Here is a 26810-nt window from a genome sequence, read left to right as displayed (position 1 = left end):
GATGGATGCCGAGATGCCGACGTATTTCCTTCGAATGCTTAGCGTATTTTTTTTGCGTGTATTTCCGTTTATATTGCCCAGGAAAGCAGCTGGTTGTTAGAAGGGGGCACTGTTAGACGATAACCTTTTGCCTAATTTTGCGCGGTAAGCTTTGATTCTACAAGGCGGGTTCGGTGTGATGGGTAATTAGGCATGCTTCTTAAACTACTGCGCACGGTTAATGGGTCGAAGACCGTTATGCATAAAAAAAATTACCACCCAAGAAGTACCGGCCACACCGATCATTCTGGGATTTGTTATGGATGTCTTATAGCATTTGAAAGGTCGAATCCGCAAAGCTTTCTTCCACTTATACGCTACAACGCATTACATGGATTGTGCGTTGTGTTTTACATTTGGTTAGTTAACGATTCTGATAGCTTCGTAAGCGGTTTCATCTTGAATCGTTTTCACAAGCTCATCCGTAATGCTTCCTGTTAGCTGGTGGCACGTTAATTAGGTAACACTGTTTTAAAATATGCACATTCCTGACGTTGTTGTGCCCGGAATTGTGGTGCTCGTACGTAAGTGTACAATAGAAACTACGCAGTCAGTAAAATTCTGATTTAGCACAACCTTTTTCTTCCCCTTTTCGCATCTCATCGTAAAAACAAATTCCGCATTGTAAAAAAAAATTTTATCTATATACAGAAACAAGAAAAACAATCATATACTCTGCTAATGTTATTTCAAACTTCACTTGTACACGTTTTAAAAACCCTAGCGGGGCGTCCTCCCGTGGGGACTGTTCCGAAGGACGGGTTTTATTACTGTACATAATAACTGCAAAAAACTTCTGTTGTGGAGTTGTTTACTGGGAAGATTGCCTGAGTGCAAGCTGGACGGCTATTTTAGCGAAATAGTCTGCGGCAAGTGCAACCACCTCGCGTAAGCGCATACGTGTATTAGTCTCGACTTTGGGTACGAGTACCTGATTCCGACTGCCACTATCTCCAAAACTTGCAGCATCAGTTTTTCGTTGTCACTTTAACAAACCTTCCCAGTTAATGTTTCAGAATAGAGAATAAAATTTTAGAATTTTTTGATTTTTTGAAAGTAGGTTTTTATGGAGAACCAAGAAAGTTAGTTTTGTTTTGGTTTCTCGTAGACTTAGCATAGGTCCGTCCGATGGAGGCGTTGCTTGCACCCTATGCTATGTCTACAAGAAACCAAAACAAGCATAACTTTCTTGGTTCCCCACAAAAAAGCACTTATCAGAGATCAAAAAGCGTCAAATTTTTCTTTCTATCTTCTGAGATGTTGGTTAGGAAGTTTTATGGAAAGGTAAACGAAAAACTAGTGCTTGAAACTTTGGATCAACTGACGATGACATTCAGTGCGTTCTTTCACTGTTCACATACATGCTCCACCTCTGCCTCTGCATCTCTGCCCATCCTGAGTTACAGCATTTCTGTCTCTCTTGAGTTTACAGTCAGACATCTTTCTCTGTTGGCTGGTATACGGCCAGTGCAGCGCACCATGGTGCATAAGCTATGATTCATAGAGATAAGAACGGGTATGTTAAAAAACGGAGCTCTGCAGCGCGGTATCTCGAATACGTGCGGTATAGTTGTTTTGACCATTCAGAGCATAGATAAGCTCCGGATCGTGATGACACACGTTACCAGTCGTTTCTACTGCGCATAATGCACAAAAAACCTACATAGGCGTTGGAAGATACCCGAATGTCTGAATCTGAGCATTGTCAGTAAACGTTCTGTCTGTCCTGTGTTACAAACTTACAAGTTACAATATGACTCGACATGGATCCATACCTACAGGTATATATATATACATATATATACCCGTGGACGTATGCAGCGCTACGTCCTTCGGAAAACTGTTAAAGAAACAAGAGCTCATTAAACATTTCCGCTCTCTCAGCGGTACCCATAACAGAAGCGGCATTATTACCCCGCTGTATCTTTAGAGATAGACGCTGCCGAAGAAACTGGTGTGAGCGGGCCTCTCCTGAATGAGTCCGTAGTCGCTTTCCCAACTCCTTTATGACGGCAAAGGCCGACGGTCCCCACGGGCCCATCGTCTCAAAAGCGATGGGTGCGAATATATAACGGCCGTTTAAATAGGAATATAACCTGGTCTTCTTTTCTTCTGTCTGAACGGCGGCCGATCCCGCGTTTACCGAAGTTGATCTGATATGAGAAGCTGCAACGGTATCGACGCATGAGACTTCCAAAACCAAACACATCCCTCTCTGCTACGCGAAAATTGTGCATCCGTCTGGACGTCGATCACCTGTGTGAAATGTGCCGCGAGGCTCAAGTTTTGCAGGGATTCCGGCTGATTGTGAGACAAAAGCGCGACATACGATGCTGTTGAGCCCACCATGTCGGGGATGCCTGCCGGCGGAAAAGCGCAGGAAAGGCCGTGATGGGCGTAGCAGTCAACTGGCTTAGAACATTTCGTGCAGTTGTGCGGGTCACAGATCATGGCGCCGAGCTATGCCCTACAGAGATTTTCAGTGGATCATCATCGAGGAGACTGCCAACATGCGCGGAATGCACATCATGTACGAAAAACTACTTCTACTCTAATAGGCAGCAGCCACCGGTACCCAACTTATCTGTGCAATAGTTGCGAGCACGGGTAATGGTATATTACTTCGTAGTAAACACATAGCCAGCGCGAATTAACCAAAGTCTATTTCTTTGCTGAGGTACTTGTACACGAATTTCTGAATTTTTTATAATACGAGAAAAAGCAGTGGGGTTAAAATTTATCGTACTTAATCTTACTTCATATAATATATGGGACCATCTAACGTCTTAAGCAAGCCCTTTCCATATATGCGAGGGGTGATTTTGGGGTGCACCTGCCCGATTTCCGTTCATGAAAATCGGTTGGGTTTTGGCGATGAGTTAAACTGCATGCGGAAACTGAACCGGGGGAAGAATTTGTGCTGGGACGCTTGCCCAAAGCTCTATTTTTCACTTTTGATGTTCCGGACGGATGGTTTTTACTTCCGGATTCGCTAGGGATTTCGATTGCAGGGTGACATGCTCACATGCGCACGACCATCGTAAATCCTGAAGCCAACGCTGAACGATCAGACTCGATGTGCTCCACTGCTGAATCATATAAATTTTCCAAAGAAAACGTACGGCAGTTTCCTTTTAAAACCGATTAGTACTGTTGCTGAAAGTAAGAAAAATGTCTATGTCATGATCGTCTTGTACACTGTTCAATGATAAACGAATGTCGAAATGTGCATACATCTATACTTCTATGTGTAGAAGTAATTCTGGAGCAAAATTCTCGGATGACCACAAGATTTCATCAGCATTTCGTGTGCTTCAATTGTATACGATTATGACAATCTACGAAGGCTTTGTTTGGTGTTCAGGTTACAAGCACAAGTCTATTTAATTGATGGATCGAAAGTACTTACTCGTAATTACTACATCTAACCGGCAGCTCCCGCGACGGCATAATGTAATCGGGTGAGCTTTCTCACACCGGCGTTGTAAATTGATTAAGTTGTAAACTTTGTGAAATTGCTCAAACTTTTATGAATTAACGGTAGCCTATGTCGTCCACTGCTGGATACATGATTAGCCACTTTAAGAAATAGCCATGTGTAACGTACCATAGATCACCTTACGTAATGGTCGCAAAGGATTGCCTATGCCGGTAAAGCTACGATGGTAAAATTTATACTTTCAGGATGAATGAATACTCATCTGCTTTCGTCAGTCACAAGTTTACCTCGAACAATTCCTCAAATACGAGTACAAATAGAGACAAATAAGAACATACTTTTACACTGCAGCCGGGGTACTTTGGCGTCTGTTGGGTAGGTCAACAGCAACGAACAAGCGTTATATCTATATTACTGGACATTCAAATGTTTGTCACCCACCCTAAATGTGGACAAATAGGTTGTAAAAAATTAAAAACTCAGTTGCATAATATGGTGCTAAAACTTGCAAAATAAAAAGTAACAGCGCGCTACACGATTCTGATTACCCGTTGACGCGAACACCGCGATGGTAATATTATATATGTGTAAAAAGCTACATATGTTGCTAATTGCTATTATAGTGCTAAGCGTATTAATGCAGGTAAACTCAGGTAAAGCCATTTTCGATGGCGTATACGGATACCCTACGTAGGGGTACATACCTAGAGTAGTAAGAACGGCATGCTCAAGATATTTAACGCTCTGAGTTCATGAATTCAGGAGATTTAACGATCTTTCGAGAATTCATTTTGTTGCAAAGTATGGGTATCAAAATTTATGCTACTTATCTATGACATATTAACGCAATAATACAAGCAAAGCTATTGTGACATGGCAGATACAGAGTATATATATGGTAGGTGTTGAAATACTGTAAAGGATTAGACCGGGGAATAAACAGGAGTAAAACTGTCCAACCAAAAACCACGAATCAGCTAGAAATCCCTGAAATCAGAAATGCATTTCGGTACCGTATGTATGCATGTTTGAAATTAACAATGTAAGTGAATCCGACTTCGAGAGGTAAGGAATACTAGTAAATACAAACTGTTTGAAAAATGAAGAAAAGGGCAATACACGCAAGCGGTTCAGATGTTTCTTTCTTCAATATTAGCCTGTATGGTATACAGTACTAATATGCGGATTTCGGCACCAAATTCCAGTTGCGCTCCAAAATTTTGTCAGTCATTCTCTTAATACGATCGGTTTCCCGCATGCAGAATAGCATCATGGGCATGCTAGTGCCAACCGTCAGCATGATGGCAAACTGCAACCGGTGGATTCCATCCATATTCGTTCCTCTTTTCTGAAATCCCAAATAGCCACCTAGTGCCTCTCCCGTTGTGAGCACAGCGAACGAAATGGCAAACACAAGACAGGAATACAAGGAAAGGAAATAATCGTTGCACTTCGTTATGAAGCTAATGTACGGCTTGCTTGGCATTTCATAATTTCGGCAATGTACAAGACTGATGTTGTCTTCCTTGGGATACATTCGCAAAACGCAGAAGAATGGACTCGAAACGAGACAAGCATGCCGTGGATGATAATATGCGGAATCAAATTTGTATTATTTGGCGAATGCGGTATGTCCAACTAGAATAAAAGACACAGCAGACGTACTTCATACTTAAATTCGTACTTACTTTGTATATTAACCACATGTTCATGCTAGACTTGGAAAAAATTCGTACTAATTTTGTGAAGTACAGTTTTTGCGGAAGATATGCGCGAAGTTGAGTGACCGCCGTGCTTGTTATTTTGAATATAGTAGAAGTTTAAGGAAACTGAAATTACAGTCAAGATACTCATCTGGATATATGCTGTAGACATATCTTAATACAGCTAGCGGCATAAAAGCACAATCCGGCCTTTGTGCAGATAATTTTATCCTTTTGTTGTTCACAAGAAATCGAAAGGTTAAGAAATCTCCAGTCTGACGACTAATGCCTATAATGCCTAATGGAGTAAACTTTGCTCTGATAAACTCCCACCTTGTGTGAATCGGATATCCATTTAGCAGCCATACACAAATACAATTCACATAAAACCAGAATCACGAGCGCGGTAGTGATAACATGAAGGGCAAAAACTCGTTGTCGAATTTGGGCCCAGAATGCCCAGCTAGAAAACCTCGGTAATCCGTATTCCATTGTATCCATGTTTGTAAAACAAGTAGACTTTTGATGTCTGCAAAAACATTTCTAACAAATTTTTAAAACGTTTGATGCTGGAGCAGACGCGTTAAGTACATATACTTACATCTGTTTTACCAATGCTGCAAATGCGTAAGTTTTGAGAATACCTAATTTCCACAACAAAGTTCGCTCACAATATTAATCGTAAATAACGTCTAGTAAAATTATAAGTATGTGTGTAAGTACATATCCAATGCGCGTTCACTCACTGTATCGTACGTCCGGTGCGAATGCAGTTCTGGGTTTAACTACTGAATTTTTCCAAATAAAACTGAAAGTTCCACGCCAAAGATTTTACGGCACTTCTAAAGCCCAAGTGGGAGCTGACTGTGGGCTTCAGATTAGGTAATTAATATGGTATTATTAGTGTACAAGAAACAGCCTCGGCTTCGCCTCCGCGTTTCTTGGGTTCTAAACTCCTTGGCCGGTTTACGGATTGTTAACTTAGAACGGATAAATCTGAAGAGCCCGATAACAAAAATTTTATAAAAAAATGGATGTTTTGGTTTCGTGCAGTCGAACGCAATTACTTTGACTTTACAGATCATTTTTTGTTAAATTTTCTTAGCGAAAAACCATCCAAATCTAATCACCCACGAGAGTATCACATTACGAACTAAAAGGAAGCTAAGACTGGACAGTGGTGCTAGATAGGTCACCCATTAAGAACTTAGCAGGCCCTGCTCTATTTTGCTCAGTAATATTGCAGTTTGGTCATACGTTCACCAAACGGGCTCTGTGCACTGGATAGCTTTGGCAGCTCGGTCACCCACCTACCTAACGGGATCTATGCAAAGGACAGTACTGGTAACTCGAGTTACCAGTACTGTCCTTTGCATAGATTGCGCATAAACTCCGTTAAGTGATCTAGTGACCGATCGGTCACTAGATCACTTAACGGAGTTTATGCGCTGAACAGTAGTGCTACCTCGCTCATTAGATCACTTAACGGAGTTCGTGCACTGGACAGTAGTGGTAGCTCGGTCACGCGCTCTGTGCACTGGACAGTATTGGTAGCTCGGTCACCCATCTACCTAACGGGATCTATGAACTGGACAGTAGTGGTAGCTCGGTCACGCGTTCACCTAACGGGCTCTGTGCACTGGACAGTATTGGTAGCTCGGTCACCCATCTACCTAACGGGATCTATGCACTGGACAGTAGTGGTGTCTCGGTACTCTTTCACCTAACGGGTTCTGGGCACTGGACAGTGGTGGTAGCTCGGTCACGTACTCACCTAGCGATTTTTTGACGCACTCAATCACTAGGTGAGTGACTGACCGAGCTCAGCCTGTCCAGTAAGAAATATCGCTAGGTAAGGAGAAAAATCGCTAGGTGAGGATGTGACCCTGCTACAACTACTGTCCAGTGCACGGGTTGCACAGAGCCCGTTAGGCGAGCAAGAGCAAAGCCCGCTCGATGACTCACTCACCTAGAAATTCCGCTCAGTGGGCAGTAATGGTGTTTCGGTCACTCACTTGTCTAGTGGTTTTTCTTACTGGTCAGTGGTGGTACCTCGGTCACCCACTCATCTAGAGATTCCGCTCAGTGGTCGGTGATAGTGTTTCGGTCACTCACTCGTCCAGTGATTTTTCGTACTGATTTTATATTAGATATTTTTACATTTTATATCGGTTGATTCTAAACGTTTTTCGAGCTCGGCAACACCGGCAGCAATGTTTGAATAACGCGAGTGTTTGAATAAGTACACTAATTTATTTATTTATTTTTCGGTTTAATTAGTGTGATAATTATGTCAATTGGTATTTTGTATTGTATCTAGGCAAATATTTCTAAGTTTCAAGGTGACCTTTAAGATGGGTTGGATCAATCTGGTCTTGATGCCGGCTTGATACCGGCTCGATATTTTCATAAAAAAAACACATGCCGGCCACTTCTGAACTATCCCGGATCTAATGGCGTTGTCCGTTTTTCCAGAAGTTTTATGGTTATAGAGATCTCAAAACTATGGGGCGCCGCGCGTAGTATAGATCTTGTACTTAATATAAAAGCAAAATTCGAGGATCGATACTTTCCTTTTTGTGCATTATTGTAACACGTACTGCAGGATCGCAACTGAACGGAAAATCGATCACTGCGTGGGACACTCACGATCACGTGGGGACGGTGGGGTTGTTGTAATATAGATCTTGTTCCTCGATATGTACTATAGTTCTTCTTGATAGGCAGTCGCACAGTGCGTTAAAATCTTAAAAAGAAATAATAACGCAAGCTGGTGTAGATCTGACAGACAGTGGTAAGACGGACGGCTACAGACGCAACTGGCACGGGTTCGAGTCCTGTCATCGGCAGATTTTTATTTATTCATATTTAAATTTCATTCAAAAAATCAGCAGTGTTCTCCTGTCACAGGCGTCCGCCCTTCTAAGACTCTCTTAAATGTTCACTCATTTACACTTTACTCCTAGTACAACAGCGATGATTTAAGGGAAGTGTTCCAACATGGTACCAGATTCGTGTACATTATACATGTACGAAAAGTTTCACTTCCGTGCACATCAAAACCCCTTTTTTTGCATGCAGGTTTTATCAGCATTCTATACGAGCCAAAATGTTTGTACACAGTGACCTCATAACGGGTGCACTAAACACTATCACTATAAGGTCGGTAACTCAGTCACTTCACAGGCTCTTGTCACTGGAGAACGGTTTGTGCCCGCTGGCAAAGCCGAAGCTGTTTCTTGAAGCTACCGGTAATGCCCAGTGCACAGAACCCGTTAGGTCAACTATCCCGTTAGGTACTATCGATGCACAGAGCCCGTTAGGTGAGCGGGTGACCGAGCTCCACTACTGCTCCGAAAAGAAACCCTAAATCTCACTGTCTATAAGTATGTATTAAATATGAAATAGTACGAATGCACTGGACACTATATCACTAGGTCGGTAACTCCGTCAGGTCACTTCACAGGCTCTTGTCACTGGAGAATGGCTTGTGCCCGCTGGTGTATGTTCGGTCATTAGTGATAGTTGCTCATCTGACGGGTTCTGTGCACGGGACAGTACCGGTAGCTCGGTCACTCGTTAACCTAACCGGTTCTGTGCACTGGACAGTAGTGGTAGCTCGGTCACCCGCTCACCTAACGGGCTCTGTGCATCGATATAGTACCTAACGGGATAGTTGACCTAACGGGCTCTGTGCACGGGCAGTACCGGTAGCTCGTTCACTCGTTGACCTAACGGGCTCTGTGCACTAGACAGTAGTGTCAGGTCGGTCATTCAGTTGAAGGGATCTGTGAACTGGGCATTACCGGTAGCTTCAGGAAGCAGCTTCGGCTTTGCCTCTGCGCTTCTTGTGGTCCACGGTCGGTCAATTCCAATACGTAATTTAATAGGTTTATATTTAAAATCTTATGTCGCAAAACAGCAGGAAAACGCAGATTTTGTAGAAAATTCGGTTTATCGTTTTTGAGTAGCTGAAGACATTCATTCTCGCTTATACTACGAATATTTTATTTTGAATCCGGGAAATGAAACTTAACCGAAATCGGGCTTCCACGTACTAATCTACAAACTCCCGGAACGTTTGCACTGGACATAGTTCAATCACTCACTGACATATCGCAGTGTTTAATAAACCTCAATTTTCTACAACACTTTTAGGAGCCGAATGGAACAGATGCCGGGAAAGTTATCAAGGAGCGACTGGAAATATTGTACGTTCTCCAAATGACAGCGTTGTCCAAATACTGGACAACGCGTCGAAAGAAATTGGTACGGAAGAACAACAACTAGACAACAACAAAAACTGGAGAAGAACAACAACAACAACTAGAAATTTTCGTGATAAGTAATTCGGTTTTTATTTAGAAGCTTCCGCTCGTGTTAATAGTGAAGATGGATAATAGAAGGGGGGCGGCTTTTGGGCACGATCCGTATGTTGCACTTCCACGACCGGCTGAAAAAAATGCAGACACAAAAAGTAATGCTAGGTCCATACTTCAGTTGTAAAAAAAAGTTGTACAAACAAATCGTAGTCGTAAAATGGGAACTACGATTTCAACAATCGTAGTCGTAGTTTCCAGGATGTTGTGGTAATGTTGTAAAATTTTTGTATACTGCAACACTTCCCGGCCATACTTTGACCACAACTGAAATTTGAGCCAGCCCAGCAGAGACGCGATTGGCGGAAATATCCCGCTTATTCTTATAATTATTAAGCAGAAGCAGCAGGATTTTATTTTGTTAATTTGTTTCATTATACGAAGTTAACGAATCAGTAAATCAATCATGGTCGAATGCTATACTGAAGTATAAAAAAAAAACTACCATAACATAAATGGAGTTACATGCATATGTAAATCCAAAACTTTAACACGGTTTTAAAAGTGGAGTAAGTTTTCCGGCACCTTTATCGCGCTCGCGAAATTCTTTCGAATCTCGCTTCCACAATCCACAGTATTTCGTGCTCGTGAACGGCTTGAATTAAATGCATACAGAATTCCTGGTCCGTATTACGACGCGGTCCGTTTCCTGGTCCGTTTTTTCGACGCTGACGGGCGCACGCTTTTGGCCATTTTGTTAAGCGGTTTTACCGTTTGCGAAAAATCAATTTTACTTACTGTGTACAGTAGTTTGGTAGTGCAGTGCGGTTTCAGGTTTGTGATCACCAGTTCCGATGTTACATCAAAATGGTATCAAGTAATCAGCATTAATTAAACGAGTATCAATGTATCATTAACTGCATCATTTTGCATGTAAAAAAGCTGCACACATATAATTGTATTATGGTGATTCTGGCAAAACTGCCCATTGGCTAGTTTGCTACGATTGTTGTAGGAAGAAAGAAAAGCCCCTCCCTCCTACAACATCAATCTACAACGAATTTTCCGGAATACAACATTTTTCCTACAACTGTCGCGTCCATACTTTCGAGAATTACAACAAAAAATGCTACAACAAAGCTGACTGTCGTGCATACTTTTTCTACGATTACTTAATGTTGCAAGATTTCTGTTGTACTCCGAATTACAACTGAAGTAGCATAAGTCATTGCTTTCTCCCGATTATGCACACGTACAACTGTACAACATCATTAAGTTAATCAGCAATCATTTATGTTTAACAGAATCGAAACTTTCACCGGCACCAGCACTGATTGTGCGTAGTACGTGCCGGAAGTCGTACTTCAGACAGTTAGATTTTAAGTTTACAATTGAACTCGCAAAAAATTAGCTTCAAGAATACAGGTTATAAGTAATTTAATAATACAAGTTATAAATAATTCGGGAAATAATTTTAAAGTTTATAGTGACTTTATACCGGATGTTGCCAGTGATAGTATCTTTTTTGTTTTACTGTGTGATTGCTTGAATAAGATACAATCGACAAATTTTGCAGAAAAACAAAAAATTATTTCTAGTGGTAGTAATTTTCGGTTACCTATTTCTTGAACGAACCGCTGTGCTTACAAATAAGTATTTGGTAAATGTCCATGGGGCTGTCGCGTACACCACAGGTCAAGACCGTCAAGTTACACTTAACTGCTTCGGGCGATTTCCGGGCGGATTAAGCTACCGAACCGGAATGTCAATGCTCTTTTCCTCTGTGCTTTTTCTAAAGTAGGAATTATTAGAAATAAAAAAACACTGATTATCACTGGGCAATTATTAGTACTCATTTGACTCGTACTCGTCTTTTTAATTTTGTTTTAATCTGAGAGATTCAGCAACGATACATTTTGGTATCTTTATTTATTTGGAATTTTTATTTATTAGGAACACCATCTGCAACTGGCACTGACTGCTTCCCAGAAGTATGGCGACACGAAAACAGTCATTATTCCAGTGCCCGACTTCACGGAAGTGGAGCCTACGATATCTACGATCGCAATCATCGCATGTATCCCGCCGCATACAGGAACTTGCAGAAAATCTAAACCGTTTAATGCACAGAGGTACGTACACTGCGATAACATTATTGGTCAGTAACCAAAAACCACAAAAAATCAACCGGTAACAGCACATCAATGCAGACTTCACTTCACTTCAGTTAAAATTAAATTTTAGATTTGCACTGATGACATTCAAAACCATCGACATCATCTGCATGCTGATCGCGGGAAAGATTGGCAAATCCGCTATTGCATTTAAGCATGGCCAGTACCAGCAACGCAATCTCCACCGGTTTTTTGCTCTGAATGTGATTGGACTGATGATCTCAATTAGCGACATGATAACCACCATATGCATAATTGCATATTACTGGACGTATCGAACCTGGCTGGCAACATATGGATCATTGACGCTACAAAGTAAAAGCGACTTCTATTTACCGGCTACCGTCATTTTTTCGTTTTCATAGTCTTGAAGATCGGCATACAAGCCGCATCGCGTTTACTTTCTTTTTACTGCGTCTTTCCGCATCCCATATCGAGGTCGCATACGCTGTTGGAAGTGGAAGGGGCAGCTTTAAAAGGTAACCGGAAGTCGTCAGTATCTAGCCACAGAACGATTTCTGCGATTTCGAATGGAATTAGGAAAAGTTCTTTACCGAGAGCAGTTTCTAACGTTTAACAAAAGCCATTGTTAATATAATCAATTTATTATTTACTGAAAGCAGCATAGTAGTGTGGGACGGAGTGATTAACAATAAGTGCTGTAAAATAAAGCTTACAATAAGCGTCGAAGGCGGTCGCGCATGTACATATACAGTATATATCTACATTTGTATATCTATAACTGGGCGAAGTCTGAGCACGTATGTATGCGAACTGATGTACATGTACAGATATTATTGTATCCAAAAAGTCCTGTCTGTGCAAATACAAAATGTTCGTGAATTTCGTAATGCATCCAATGCCCCGTAAAATAATACAGTAATGTCTCATGGAATTTTTCTGATCGGGCTTTGCGCTCTGAAAGAATTGGCTATAAAGTATAAACGGCTGTTGGGAACATTTACGGCCAAATGTCCAATCTGTAAGTGCAATTAAACAGTAATGCAGCTCACGTGACGTTTGCAACTGTTTTTCACACGGGCAGTGATAGACAGTCTGTCTATATATAATGTTCCGAGAGTTTGCATTGATTGGGCTTTTGAGATTTACTAGTATAGAAGGTCGTAACCGCCCTTATTGCAAGCGAGCGAGCATGTAAGTTTTTTGTTGTAAAAAACTTGGCACGGTGAGACAACAGGCCCGCCAGAAAGGGGGGCGCACCGGCGGGCGCCCCCTTTTTCGGATTTTTGACCGCCGGGGGGGGGCGCATTTAAAGTACTGAAAGGGGGCGGGGCGAGGCTGGCCGACGTGTCACGTGTTACTTTTCGCCATACTTTGAGTCCGGCAGACCGCCGCCCCGGCGCACTTGCGCCCCCCCTTTCCAAAAACCTTGTGGCGGGCCTGTGAGACAGCAACCTAACCAAGTAGTTCAGAGTCTACCTAGCTTTCTGTATCTTTTGCATATGCTGAGTTATCAACAGATCTGCTCAGATATCAGTTTGTTTTTGCCACCGCTGCGATGCCGACGCGATACTATCATTTTTATGACGTTTTACGGAATCGAGCCGATACGGTATATTAATTTTAAAACAATTCCTTCAGCAACTACGGCGCGGGCACTGCTAATGCTTTACCGCACATTGCCCACCATTCCGCTTGTTCTCCGCCGCACTAAATCCTTTACATTGGGATACTGATCTCATTTCTTCAGTTTCTCATTCCCAGTACCGATATTTTATTCCCAAAACCGATAAGACTTATACAGTTAACCGCCAGAGCCAATTCAGTGGCTACGCTCAGCTTGTCCGTTTATATTGGTTGGGAAGTGTTCAAGCCCGTTTAAGAACCCCAATCCCGGCCATCGTCAGTTCAGATCAATCGTTTTCACGACTGAAATCTGAAAGCAACCGCTTGCGAAGACAAAAACGATGAATTACTTACTGGAGATATTTTTTAAATGCATCCGCAATTTAGAGCCCTTTTTTTGCTGCGGATGCATCTGCACAACGATTTACAAAAAGAAACGCTAATGCCGGTGGAACCGCACTGGTTCTGAAACACACCGGCGGAGATTTCAAATTTCAGTGTTCAATAATTTTCCTAATTTGCTGCGAAAACGATTTATCGTTTCAGTACTTCATTCAGTGCTTGGTGGTAATAATCCAGGAAAGAAAGTTTTATCAAATTTTCTGTTTCCGTGAAAAGTGACTATTAAGTGCGACGCTTGTAAAGCAACACGCCGAAATTCACCTTTCATGAATACCGCTTTCTGTAATCATAACCCTTGGCATGGATCTCTATTATTTTTCCCCGTAAAGAAACAGAAATGTTTATCAATTAGGTCTATCTTATTATTTTTCAAGTTAAATTGATATGAAACTGTAAATGAGCTCATCTTAGAAGTCGAAAACTAATGGTGTAGCTCAAAATAAGAAACGTTGATAATTTCTCAAAAAATTCGCAATTTATTTACAAGAATTCAAATTTGAACTTCGATAGAGTTATCTTTTAAATTCTGTTTAATCTTTTTTAAAACAAAGGCTGAAAGAAAGTCGTTCCGTTCTACTTGCTGCTTTGCTCGCTTCGGCTCCGCTTTCGATTTCCTTAAAAACAGTTACTCGCTACTGTACAGTATCATCACGAAAAGTGAACGTTTAAATTGAACCGTTAACAAAACCATTTCCGAAGCAAAAGATATAATAATGATTAAATAAATCTTTGGTTTTACTTGCTGCTCCGCTCGCTGCGCTGCGCTTGCTCACGCCGCACTTTGGCGTCGCCTTCGGCTCCGCCTTCGATTTCCGAAGAAACGGTTATTCGCTTCTGTAGCATCGCGATAATGGAACGTTTTTGAACTACACCGTTAAAAATTTTTTTTGGAAAAAAGAAAAATCGAACTCTTTGGTTTTACTTGCTGCTCCGCTCGCCACGCTGCGCTTGCTCACGCCGCACCTCGGCGTCGCCTTCGGCTCCGCCTTCGAATTCTGTAGAAACGGTTATTCGCTTCTGTATCGTCGCGATTATGGAAAGTTTGAACTACACCGTAAAAAATTTTTTTGGAAAAAAGAAAAATCGAACCCTTTGGTTTTACTTGCTGCTCTGCTCGCTGCGCTGCGCTTGCTCACGCCGCAGCTCGGCGTCGCCTTCGGCTCCGCCTTCGGTTTCCGTAGAAACGGTTATTCGCTTCTGTATCATCGCAATAATGGAAAGCTTGAACTACACCTTAAAAATTTTTTTTTGGAAAAAAGAAAAACCGAACCCTTTGGTTTTACTTGCTGCTCCGCTCGCTACGCTGCGCTTGCTCACGCCGCAGCTCGGCGTCGCCTTCGGCTCGGCCTTCGAATTCCGTAGAAACGGTTATTCGCTTCTGTATCATCGCGATAATGGAAAGTTTGAACTACACCGTAAAAAATTTTTTTTGGAACAAAGAAAAATCGAACCCTTTGGTTTTACTTGCTGCTCCGCTCGCTACGCTGCGCTTGCTTGGGCCGCAGCTCGGCGTTGCCTATGGCAACGCTTTCAGTTTCAACAGCAAGGGTGACGGCAATCCCTTAACAATAGTTACGGTAACCCTTACCGTGACAGAAACTGAGACGGTTACGGTAACATGTTATAGTTATGGTAGCGTAATATTTATTATTGGTGACGCTTAACTAGAGTAGTGAAAGCTGGTAACGCGTTACCATGAGTCATTGCAAAATGAAAGCGGCTCAGTTGATCCTGTAAAGTAAGTGCAAATGCAGGTGAAAATGCTAACGATAGTACCGGTTCCTGACTTCGATTAGCATGGTTTGCTACGTCATTGTTTCAAGGTAATGCTACCCGTTATGACCTTAAGGTGACGTTTGCCTTGAATGACCGAACTCAACTGGTCTACAAAGTTATATACTGGTTGAAGACCTTCGAGTATTTCCAACATTTGCTCAAACAAAGCCTTATAATTTGTGAATCATGTTACAAAATTTCGCTGTTTGTATGGCGGGTTTGTGAAAAATGCCCCGGTGGTTCCCCGCATGTCGGTTTTTCAAAAACGAACCAACCGGGCGGGCAAAATTCCCGGACCGGGATCTAAAAAACGGACCCTCCATACTATATGTATGGCGGGTTCGTGAAAAATGCCCCGGTGGTTCCCCGCATGTCGGTTCCCCAAAAACGCACCAACCGGGCGGGCAAACTTCCCGGACCGGGATCTAAAAAACGGACCCTCCATACTATATGTATGGCGGGTTCGTGAAAAATGCCCCGGTGGTTCCCCGCATGTCGGTTCCCCAAAAACGCATCAACCGGGCGGGCAAAATTCCCGGACCGGGTCCAAAAAAACGGGCCGTCCATACTATATGTATGGCGGGTTCGTGAAAAATGCCCCGGTGGTTCCCCGCATGTCGGTTCCCCAAAAACGCATCAACCGGGCGGGCAAAATTCCCGGACCGGGTCCAAAAAAACGGGCCGTCCATACTGTATGTATGGCGGGTTCGTGAAAAATGCCCCGGTGGTTCCCCGCATGTCGGTTCCCCAAAAACGCTCCACCCGGGCCGGTCTGTATGAGTGTACCGGGTCCAAATTTACGATCTCCTTTGCATTTACTGCACCAGGTCCGTCAAAAATGACCCGGTTAGTTTTTCGATTTTTGGACTACCTTCTCAATTGCTTCAGCGGGGGGCTGCACCCCCCGCACCCCCTGCTTATTGGGGCTCCGCCCCAAACCCCGGCCAGGGGCTTGGCCCCTGGACCCCGGGGACCCAGCTCTCCGCATGTCGCACCGCAGATTAAAAACGCTCGCTCGCTTCGCTCGCTCGCTTGATAATAGCGCAGTTAAAGAAAGTCATGAATACAAATGGTCCTACATGCAAACATTGGATGAACATGAGTATATAATACATAGTTTAAAAACAATATGGGTAGTAGAACGGCAGAAACTTTAGTACCTACTATCTGTAGTAGATTTTGCGATTTTTCACAAAGATATGATTTTCTCATGCTATACCGTATGCGTTGCCGGCTCGTTATGCCGTACTTACCGTACGAGTATCATTTTCCAAACTGAATTTATGTTTAGCTATAGCAAATTAGGGACAAACTTGCGCTTAATGCAGGCTGCAGCCAAAAGCAAGGCATTCTAAGATGCATACCAAATTAAAGTGTGTTTATATGTTTTAACCAGAAATATTCGGCCGCGGCTGTATGGAATCAAGATTCGAGTTGTCTTACAGTCCGACTTTCACCAGTACGGGTATATATACAATCTCTGTCCGTGCTGATAAAATGCGAATTATTGTCGTTGTTTAATTAAATATGTATCTGTGGTTTTCTGTTTGATTGCGCACGCTAAGAGGCGCTTTCCTGTCGTGAAACGAGTGCCTAATCGAGTTGCTTTTCTCTGTGGAGCAAAAGTGCAAACAACTGGTTATTGTTTACAAGATTTGCTTTACTATGGATTACCATATTTGGTACGGGTACTGCACATTATCACAAATTCACAATAAACACTTGAATTAACCAACCACTGGGAAAAACTTTTTTTCCCCGTAAGGAAAATAAAAGCTGATGTCCGGAAGTGAAATGGAGTGCTGACAAGGTGCAGACGAAATGACGGAGAACAGCATCAAACATAACAGGAGCCTTTTAATACCATCGTCCACGCAAGTCTACCTTGGCTGTATGCTATTTATTTTGTTTTCGTTTGGTCTTGGGATGTATTTTTGCTCCCAGGAATGCAGTAAGTCATAACTTTTTACGATAATTATCGTTACTCTAGATCTACCAAACATATTAAAACACACTTTTATGCAGTGTACTTCTCCGTAACGTTTATTTTGAGAAATAACTATACGATATAAACAATCTTGTCATAACAAATCTATTGTGGAACATTTAACCAGTATTAAAAGTCAGTGAGACATTATTTAAATTATGTTTTCATATTCAGAAAAATATGCCATAGCGTGCACAAAATCTTTAAGATTCTAACTTGGCTGACCGGTACCCCGACACGATGCAACAATGGCTATTGCGGCACCGAATTAATGTAAGGACTACAGCATAGAGTAAATAGTATACACGTGAAAATTAAAATAATTTTAAGTAATGATTTATGCCGCATGTACATTGCACGTATAAAACATTACTCTGCTTCTAGAGCATCATTATGAAAAAACAAAATTTCCTCATTTTCCAAATGGCCAAAGACTTGCTCTCATCATAGTTAATCTGCTGGACATTAAAATTCTTATTGTTGCGGGACGTCAAAGAAGAGCGGCTCTGACCTTTCAGCGAGGTCCTGCCCAACGAACCACCCTTTGCAGGTTTTACAACAATGAACTTTATCGGGTGCAAGGTTTAAGTGGTAAGAAATCACAGAGCTGCTTCTTATGTATGCCATTTGTGAGACACAATGTGCGGTTCAGATAAGAAACAGTACTACAAATGATTTTCTTTTAGTTGGGCCAGAGCCGGACGTTGTTGATTACTGTATCGATGAAGACGACAAAGACTGGCTAGATCAAAATGCCGCCTTGAATATCACCACCGAGCGGTTTGAAATGGCCATCGACTTGCTAGAAAAATCCGTCGGAATACGAGTAAAAATTATTTGACTTTAATCATACTATTAACATCGCAGTTTTAATAAAACTAATTTTCTAAAACACTTTAGGAACCCAGTGAAACAGATGCCGGGAAAATTATTAAAGAGCGCGCGAGGAGATTGTGACAGCGCTGTCCACATATTTGATTAACGCGTCGAAGAAACTGGTACGAAAGAATAACTTCTAGAAAACCGTCGTTACAAATAATTTCGGCTTTAATTTAGAAACATCCGCTCTTGTTAAAAGTGAAGAGGGTTAATAAACGGGAGGCGGCTTCTGGGCACGATCCGTATGTAGCATTTCGGCGACGGGCTGAAAAAATACAGACACGAAAAGTAAATCACTGCTTTCGGCTGATTATGCACATGAATAACATCTTTAATTTATTTAACAATTATTTCTGTTCGACAGAATCGAAAAAGCGATGAGCTGAATTACATTATTATGTACAACCTGAAGGTCGCCCACACCCCGCACAGGAATGACGGTTTAACGTAAGTCACTGAAGCAACAGCGAAACGGCAGAAAATCCCTTTCTTTTTAGCTGCTTAACGTTGGTTATTGCAGGGAAATTTTAAAACGCATGAAAGAACGTGAAATTCTAAAAATTCGTATCACAGAAATGGAAGGGCATGAGTTTCACATTAACCACTGTTATTTCGACGACGTCTGAAAAAGTGCAGACACGAAAAGTAAGTTACTGCTTTCTGCTGATTATGCCATAAACCACGTCGTCGTGATACTGATCCTTATTGTCCGTATGAGTCCAGATATCAGTAATAAAAAAATAATTTAAATGCTTAAAAATACAAAACCGATTACGAATGAAAAAACTAATCCACTATCCATATACAAGTACTCGTACTCTTATCGTTAGTATGGTTCCGGCGAATGTTTTCCAGGCATTTTGTGGTACTCCACCAATTCCACATAATCAGTATTGCGCATATTATTACAAGCGAACACCGCTCCAAGAACTGAAACAAACAACCCAGCGATCGGGAGGATAAACTCCGGGGCGCTCAGATCAGCCTGGTTATTATAAGCGATGTAAAAGAACACAACTATCCCAACAACACTCAACAGATAAGGTGAAGGTAGCGCAGCGCTTTGGTGTGTACGGGCAATACCAAGGCATCTTTTTCCGATCAAAGTGACAGGTCTGAATCAGGCAATGGAAAGCAACAGCCGGTCAGTACTTTTTTTGCCCGTCACACTTCGTTAACGCTCTAGACACAAGGGATCGCTTATCGGGATTTAAAAACCGATAAATAGAAAAATGAAAAAAAGTATGAAAGGAACAATATTTTTGCCAAAAGGAAACTCGCATAGTTCGTAAGGCCGGTCACAAAGTGCTGTCTCACCTGCTGAGTGCTGAATCTAATTTGAGCCTCGAACCTGTTGAATTCCGTTTACGTCACCTACGGCTAGTGACGGGCCGGGCCGGGCCCAGTGATGGGTTTACTGAGTTTTTTGGACCCCTTACTTACTTTTACTGTTGCTTACTATTGACTTACAATACTTTACTCACCTAGCTAGCATAGGCTAGTGCTATGCATAAGCTGGTTACTGACGTTTACTATTATTGCATTTATTAAATTCTTTGTTTACACTATAGTACAGTGCGGATTGTGAGTATGACATCTGTACATGTATTGTAACCATAAGTAACAACAATGTATTGTAACAACAATGTATTGTAACAATAAGTACAAGCCCATCCAACAATTCTTTGACCGCTGTAAGCGCAGCGCATATAAATCGCGCACAGTAATGCAAATACGCATCGTAGTGTAGTGGCAGATATATTTATAAATATTCAACCAATAATAATATATTAGATCACAATTAATAGACCATTATTAGACCAGCGTGGAATCAATCATCTTTAGCCCGGGCATGTTGCAATCAGTAATTTGAAAGTAATATGGATATTAAGTACCACCGCGATATTGTATTGCAAAGCAAAGATGATACTGTTACAAAAGCATAAAATTAATATAAATTATGATGGCAATAAATAATGCTAAACATATTACATTGTATATCACAGATACAGTAACTGCAACACATGCAGATTTGTTGCTTATTTACGCTGAATACGCAGACCCATGTGGCGTGACGTGTCGAAGCACATTAAATGGCTCAAGCCCACGTTTCTTTAAATTCCCGCTTAAAGCGGTCAAAGAATTGTTGGATGGGCTTGTACATACTCGTACTACAAAGTGTATATATACAATTTATGTCCACGCAATTATCTCCCGAAAGTGTACAAACTACAAACCATCCTGAAGATCAATTTTAACTTAATCAAACGAAGATCAAATTTTAATTAGTTTCTACCAGCGCAAGCTTACTGTTATGTGAACTGGCCATTGCCGAATTAAAAGTTATTTTAACCTTCTTTCTTACTGTAATGTGCCACGTATCACTCCTTGATATTGAGTTTCTTCGAAGACTAAATGCAAGATTTTCTAAAGAAGAACATACGAGGTAATTAGTAATATCACTTAATATGAATTAAGAAATCTTACCCAGCACGTGTTAGTCGTTGTCTCATCACCGCCAGGATCCGACATCACTGATCCCACAGCTGTTTGACCTTTAGTTGTCAGATGTGCTAAGGCTGCTTAATTAAGTACTTGAACGGTCGCCGTTATGTATCGAAGTATAGTTCATGTCTAGAAGTACGAGTACAGAAAGTGTAGTTATGTATAGAAGTATATAAAGCAGTAGTAATGCTTTGTTAGCTGCAATGCTGGAAGATTTGACTTTTGGTGAAGTTTAAAAAACGGGTACGTACAGCAATAACACGAAAATAATTGTAAACAGTGGTGTTCTGCACTAAGAACTGAGCTGGCATAACCGCGCCATTTAGCGAATGCTGTGTTCTGCAGGATTTATTACAATTATTATCACATAGCGGAGTAAAAAAAGAAATTAAAAAAAAACGTTAACAAACACACAAACTGCAATAAAACTACGATCAAAAGCACAAGTTCTTTTGATTTTTGTCTTCCCTTTCCATTGCAGCATCGTTCATTATCCACTCACAACTAAAACGCGATTACCGTAAAGAAAATAATAATACATTACAATTGCACCAGGTGGCTGAGCGCTATGTTTTAGAAACGATTTTCATTTATATCCAGATTTTGTTACTTGTACGCCGGCTGGGCCACGCAGAGAGAAAGTAACGCCAACAGATGTCACGGCTTCTCTTCCGCCTGCAACTTCTAAATTTTATCGGCAACAAATCCGAAGATTCCCTGCAGTAATTTGCTCTACGCTTGGTTTTCATCAACTGAATCAACAAGGAATCCCACGATTATGGCAACCGGAGGATGAAGAAATGTTCAAACTGACTGCCCGTTCGCGCCCGAAACGGTTTACTGGTCTTGCGACAAAGCCCACACGAATTCCGCAACAAGTTGGCACAACAACCCGCTTTAACTTTTGAAACAACCTATGCCATTTAGTGTGCAGTGAAATACAAAGTACGCGTACACAGACCAGAACTTGTAAACTTAACTATTCGTTCATAGCTTCGGCACATTTTTATTTTTTCTTTACCCTCTGGTGCATGCCTCTGGGAAACTGGCGTCGATATACATAAATTGTAATATGGAGTTTGTAATTGCAGCGCATCAATTGAGAGAACAATGTACTGCGCTCTTGTTCATAAAAACGCGAAAATAAATTGATCAGTTCACAGCTTTTGCAAATTCTTATAAACAATACCAGCAGCTAAACATTTTTAAATACGATTTTCGACAGTTACTAACTTGTAAAAAACAACAAATGTTACAACCACTCGCAAGATTATGTGGAACAAAAATATTCAACTTCCGTCTAAAAAACCGGTAGAATCATCACAGATTATATTACCTCCAATAGTAATCCATCATAACAAGGCATCAGTTATTGCTATCACGGGACTACTTCATCATCATGCTCCACAAACGCACACTGGATTTCGTAAATATAACCGGCCGTACCATTTCTCACCATAAGAAACTGTTGTTCGTCCACCAGAAAGAAACTGATGCGTCCTGAGTAATCCAATAACTGGTCCGCAAAAGACACCTGCTGTAAATCAGCAAAGCCTTTCCGCATCAAATAGGAGCGAATGAGATTCGGTCGCAGATAGTCCTGAATAATCAGAATCTCCCCATTGCAGCATACGGTATTTTTGGAGGTAAACAGAACTGCACGATCCATTTGCAACGATAATCTTGTTTCCAGCTGATCTACAAATCACGCAAATGCATCTGCAGATTTTACGAGTATTTTATCCGCACAGTTTTGCTAAACAACTAAACAAGTAACTACATTTAATGTGTCATTATAAGACATCCCTACTTATCACAATTAAGTACCATAATCGCAAAAACTGGATTACGGAGAACTAAAACAGAAGATAAAAATTAATAATAACCTCCACATACATAAATTCAACTGAAGCAAGAACACAGAGATAAAACACACCTGGCTCCAAAACAAGCTCGAAAAGCGAATGCACACAGTGTCCATTCAAATCAGGCACGGCTCCGGTGAGCCAGATGGAGCGTTGAATGGCGATGGTTTGCAGAGCATGGTCGGCGCACATTCGCACCTCCAACGGCTCGGACATATCCAACTCTGCCAACGAAATAACCCATTTCAACAGGTAAGGTTTAAAATGTAAAAATTGGCCGCATCTGGTTAAATCGCGGGCAACATGTTGAGAACTGACCTTTAAGCGTGGACCGCATTTTGTAGAAGCGTACGACGACTGACCGCTTAAAGGAGCTTTCCGTAATCAGCATACACTGATCGGATTTGAGGTAAGTTTCCATGTGTATGGTGGTGTCGACGGAAACGTTAATGGTTATCACCGGTAACCACGTAAGTTTAAACATTCGATAACATCTAAAAAATTTCGTTTACTTGTATTCATTATAACTCGGATGCTTTTCACGCTGCAGTTAATGTAATAAAACAACAAACATGCCTGTACATAAATAGCTTAAATATGTCGTAGGAAAATGGTTGTAGTAGTACTGCAGCAGAAAAATCTTAACTAAAAATGAAAATCTTAACTAAAAATGAAAATCTTAACTAAAAATGATCAAAAATTACAGTTTACGGATTAACGCCGATATACCTGAGATCCGCCGTGCAACCAGTTGATCCATCGGGTTCAGCGCCACGACAGTTACGCACTACAGCGCATGCTGTCGGGAATCCTTCACACACTCGAATGGCTAACGATGTGAAATTTACCCCGGGTTTCGCTCGTTTAATATCGAATACAGCATTATCCTTAATTACTGACGCGAATTCCAAAACATCCCCGTAGGATGAAACAATGTAAATATTGCCGGCATTACTCTGCGCAGCGCTCTGAAATCAATAAGTGTCAGCGGTTCTCAATTTTCTTAACATCTGGCTACTTATTAATTTGGCAATACACTTTTATATATTACTGCATTTGATTCGTCAATCGACAGTGCAGGGATCGGCAGACTAGAACACACCCACATACCTTAGAATGCATCATAGTACCCGGACTGACAGATCGCGAAACTTGATCACAGAATTTACTGCGGCTACTGGCCAGCACACCCAGATCGTTGTGTGAGCTGAATTCAAAAAGATTATAGCAGGGATCTTCCATGGTTGGCGGGACAACGAGAACGGATCCCGATTTGACTTCAACGATGCTGGAGAATGGTGAATAAAGGTTCAGATGCCCTTTCCGCTCCACCGTATCGATATGACAACCGGAACTCTCAATTTCTAAATAAACCACGAAGACCTTAACTAAATATTCTATACTGGAGAATTAAAAATTAAAAACCACTTGGAGGGATGTAACTTTAGAAAATACACGATTTTTTCAAGCTCACGGGAATACACTGCCACAATACAATTTACAAACTACCTGGATTCAATGCGTCATCGGGACTGGAATCACTCGTCAAAGACTTTGTATCACCAGAAACAGCCACCGGGTTACTCAGTTCACCTAAAAATGCAAATAAATCTTGCATACAAGTTTTTCAAGCGCTCATACTTCTTACTGTGATCAGCGACTGAAGTCAGCTGAGATAAACTGCCGCTCTCCATAGCTGGCGCCCCGGTAGTCGGTCCATCTGTAAGGTGCGCATTTTCCAATCTACGTGTTCGATCACCAGACAGAACAGCAACGGTTTCGGTATAAACAGACGGAGATACGGTCGTATGATCCTGCAAATTCAAAACCAATTCAAAACGAGAAAGCTTTTAGCTAACTATTGGGAAACTAGATACCTACTTGGCCGGAAACACCATCGACCATGTAGAGCGGCTCATTAACTTCATCCAGAGTGACTTATAACAAAAGTGATGTGAGAAAACGGAGTTACAATAAGCAGAAAGAAAACATACCTGCGTGACTATCGTCAACGATTCCTTGAAGGCTTTTGTTACCAATTACATGTTCCAGTGGCAAACTTGCCACATCGGAGACATCGTCGAAATCGCGGCGATCTTTGTTGTTCTGCCGTACACAAGTCAACCGTAAAAGTGTTATTTCATCCGCGGAACGGACAACAATATACATATGCCTTCCCGACGACCACAAATAATCCATAGGCAAATCAGGATGCGAGAACAACTTCCTCCACTGTTTTTCGGGAGATTCCAAACCATAAAGCACGGTTTCCTCCTATAATAACAACAGTTTACTTTAATAGCCCTTAATGGAAAGCCAGAAATCTAAATGCGATTGCTCACTTTTCCAACGGCCGCAATAATCAAATTGCACCCGCAATCGCGAGAAGGGCTGTCTATCACAAACCATTTCTCCACTTCGCCCGGAAAAATATTCAACGGCGCTAATTCCATGTCATAATCCCATAAAGATATCTGCTGCTCCTGGCACTTGGGATCGGGTCCGATGTAATACAAATTATCAGAGAACCGGAAGAGTTCGGCATTTTTCGGATTACAGGAAACCTCTGCAAGGATCCGAAGCCATTGATACAGGCGTATCACTGCATTGTCTGCACTCATGGTGCAGAAATATAATAGGAGCAGATACGTAAAACACATAAAATGTAAACAAACTATGTATGATCGTACGTGCAAAGAAACTCAATGGCATCCTTCCAGATCGCTCCACGTGATGCAGCATCCGGCACCGCTCCAAGTCTTGAACTGGAACGCCGCATTTCGACACCAGCATGGAGAAATCGTGGCCATTTAAATGGGGAACAACTTCCACGTGCGTCGCATTGCCCAGCTGCGCCACGCTGAAAACTTCAGCCTTCCCGTTAACACATATTCGATATATCCTGTATTAAAAACGAAAAATTTGCGCTACAACGCCGCTACTTGATAAAAAAAATTCCATGATACTCTCGCTAAAAAATACTGATAAGCCGATAAAGAAATAAATTTTCACTTACAGACTCAAGCCGCATTCGGACACGAAATCTTCATTGCACCGCACAGCGCGCTGTGTCGTGGCCAGGAATAATGTTCCATCGTTATCCGAGAACACTTTTACATCGGTAACCAGCGATTTCACCTGGATGCGGGAAAATAACGAGTACGCATTGCGCATCGTTATCGCGTACACCAGGACGACACTACGGAAGGATGCTGACGGGTGTGTTTCGTGCTGGGCGATGGCCAGATAAGTGGTCTCCTGCGTCGGCACACTGTGTGAATCAACAGCGACCACTTCCGCGTCGGATGTGGCATCCAAGGTGAAAGTGCGTTGGACGACGCCATTGATTGTAAAAGATTTCACGAATTTGCCAATTAGAATATTCGGAGTTTTCGTATGAAATACGTGAATCAGTTGCGATGGTTCCGTCGTGGAGGATGTTTTGTAATCATGCAGAACACCCAGATCTTTGATTTTAAGCCCATCTTTGTCCAGATGCCGTCTACATTCCGCCAAATAAAACCAGAAAACTGTTACACAAATATGTTTTTATTTCTTGAGTTGTGCACCAAAAATTTTATAAAGCATTATAATAATTATTCTATCATCCAGGACTCAACCATTGTCTAAAACAACAACACTTTGGTGTTACAAACATTTGCGACTTACTGGTTGTGGGTTGCATTGGATGTAGTGGGAATGAAGAGTCGTTTTCCGCGCAATTTCTGGTTATCATGGACTGACTTCGAACAGTTTCCCCTACCATGGAAGAGGGTGTCGTCTGAAGGACATTTCACAGATACGTCGTCGCCGGAAGGCGAAATGCGCGTATTTCCGGTCTTTATCTGTTGAACGGCGTATGTAGTAAATTTAGGATTGCCAGCTGATATCGAGAAAAAGAGACAACTCCATAACAATACGAATCCTGTAGGATGCATTTCTAATCTCGCCAACGGCTCAAGGAAGTGGCTGCTGAACATAAAACTTCTGGTTGCCCTAGTTTTTTTTCAAAACTGAAGAATAATCAGATGAATAACAAATTAGATCAGAATCACAAAGCTGAAAGCTGATTTCGCTGTTCGTACTGATGGCATTAACAATGATTCCTCATCCTCATTCTACCAACAAAAAATGA

The 26810-nt window shown here is 41.7% G+C and overlaps 1 protein-coding gene and 1 long non-coding RNA gene across 5 annotated transcripts; one reads left to right on the top strand and one right to left on the bottom strand.

The window, feature by feature from the left end:
- Nucleotides 1-16632: 16632 nt before the first annotated feature.
- Nucleotides 16633-21964, top strand: LOC129591658 (uncharacterized). 3 transcript variants are annotated; one of them, XR_008690869.1, is made up of 10 exons: nucleotides 16633-17121; nucleotides 17205-17390; nucleotides 17601-17699; nucleotides 17811-18017; nucleotides 18113-18252; nucleotides 18327-18424; nucleotides 18483-18593; nucleotides 18670-18752; nucleotides 18826-18950; nucleotides 21411-21964. It is a non-coding gene; the product is annotated as an uncharacterized LOC129591658 (long non-coding RNA). The 3 variants fall into 3 exon arrangements; XR_008690870.1 differs by having other exon boundaries at nucleotides 16633-17390; nucleotides 17635-17699; XR_008690868.1 differs by having other exon boundaries at nucleotides 16633-17390.
- LOC129591657 (uncharacterized) lies at nucleotides 21745-26753 on the bottom strand. 2 transcript variants are annotated; one of them, XM_055487394.1, is made up of 13 exons: nucleotides 26345-26753; nucleotides 25692-26177; nucleotides 25366-25577; nucleotides 25018-25241; nucleotides 24670-24949; nucleotides 24557-24612; nucleotides 24324-24489; nucleotides 24185-24268; nucleotides 23786-24039; nucleotides 23405-23643; nucleotides 22994-23169; nucleotides 22747-22899; nucleotides 21745-22508 (listed from the first exon to the last, which is right to left on the bottom strand). In XM_055487394.1, exons 1-13 carry the CDS (start codon nucleotides 26653-26655, stop codon nucleotides 22189-22191), a joined length of 2961 nt encoding a protein of 986 aa, XP_055343369.1. In that variant the 5' UTR covers nucleotides 26656-26753; the 3' UTR covers nucleotides 21745-22188. The 2 variants fall into 2 exon arrangements, with proteins under 2 accessions (XP_055343369.1, XP_055343370.1); XM_055487395.1 differs by having other exon boundaries at nucleotides 22221-22503.
- Between the last annotated feature and the right edge of the window lie 57 nt (nucleotides 26754-26810).

The sequence above is a fragment of the Paramacrobiotus metropolitanus genome, unplaced genomic scaffold (assembly GCF_019649055.1).
Source record: "Paramacrobiotus metropolitanus isolate TYO unplaced genomic scaffold, Prichtersi_v1.0 Parri_scaffold0000047, whole genome shotgun sequence".
Taxonomy (NCBI): Eukaryota; Metazoa; Tardigrada; class Eutardigrada; order Parachela; family Macrobiotidae; genus Paramacrobiotus; species Paramacrobiotus metropolitanus.
This window is presented reverse-complemented; position numbering and strand designations above follow the sequence as displayed.

Coding starts and splice junctions, on each gene's coding strand:
- LOC129591657 (XM_055487394.1), bottom strand. CDS start 26,655: ATGTTCAGCAGCCACTTCCTTGAGCCGTTGGCGAGATTAGAAATGCAT. Junction 24,040..24,184: donor CGATGACGCATTGAATCCAG/GTAGTTTGTAAA, acceptor TGGTTTATTTAG/AAATTGAGAGTTCCGGTTGT. Junction 23,644..23,785: donor GTACTATGATGCATTCTAAG/GTATGTGGGTGT, acceptor TATTGATTTCAG/AGCGCTGCGCAGAGTAATGC.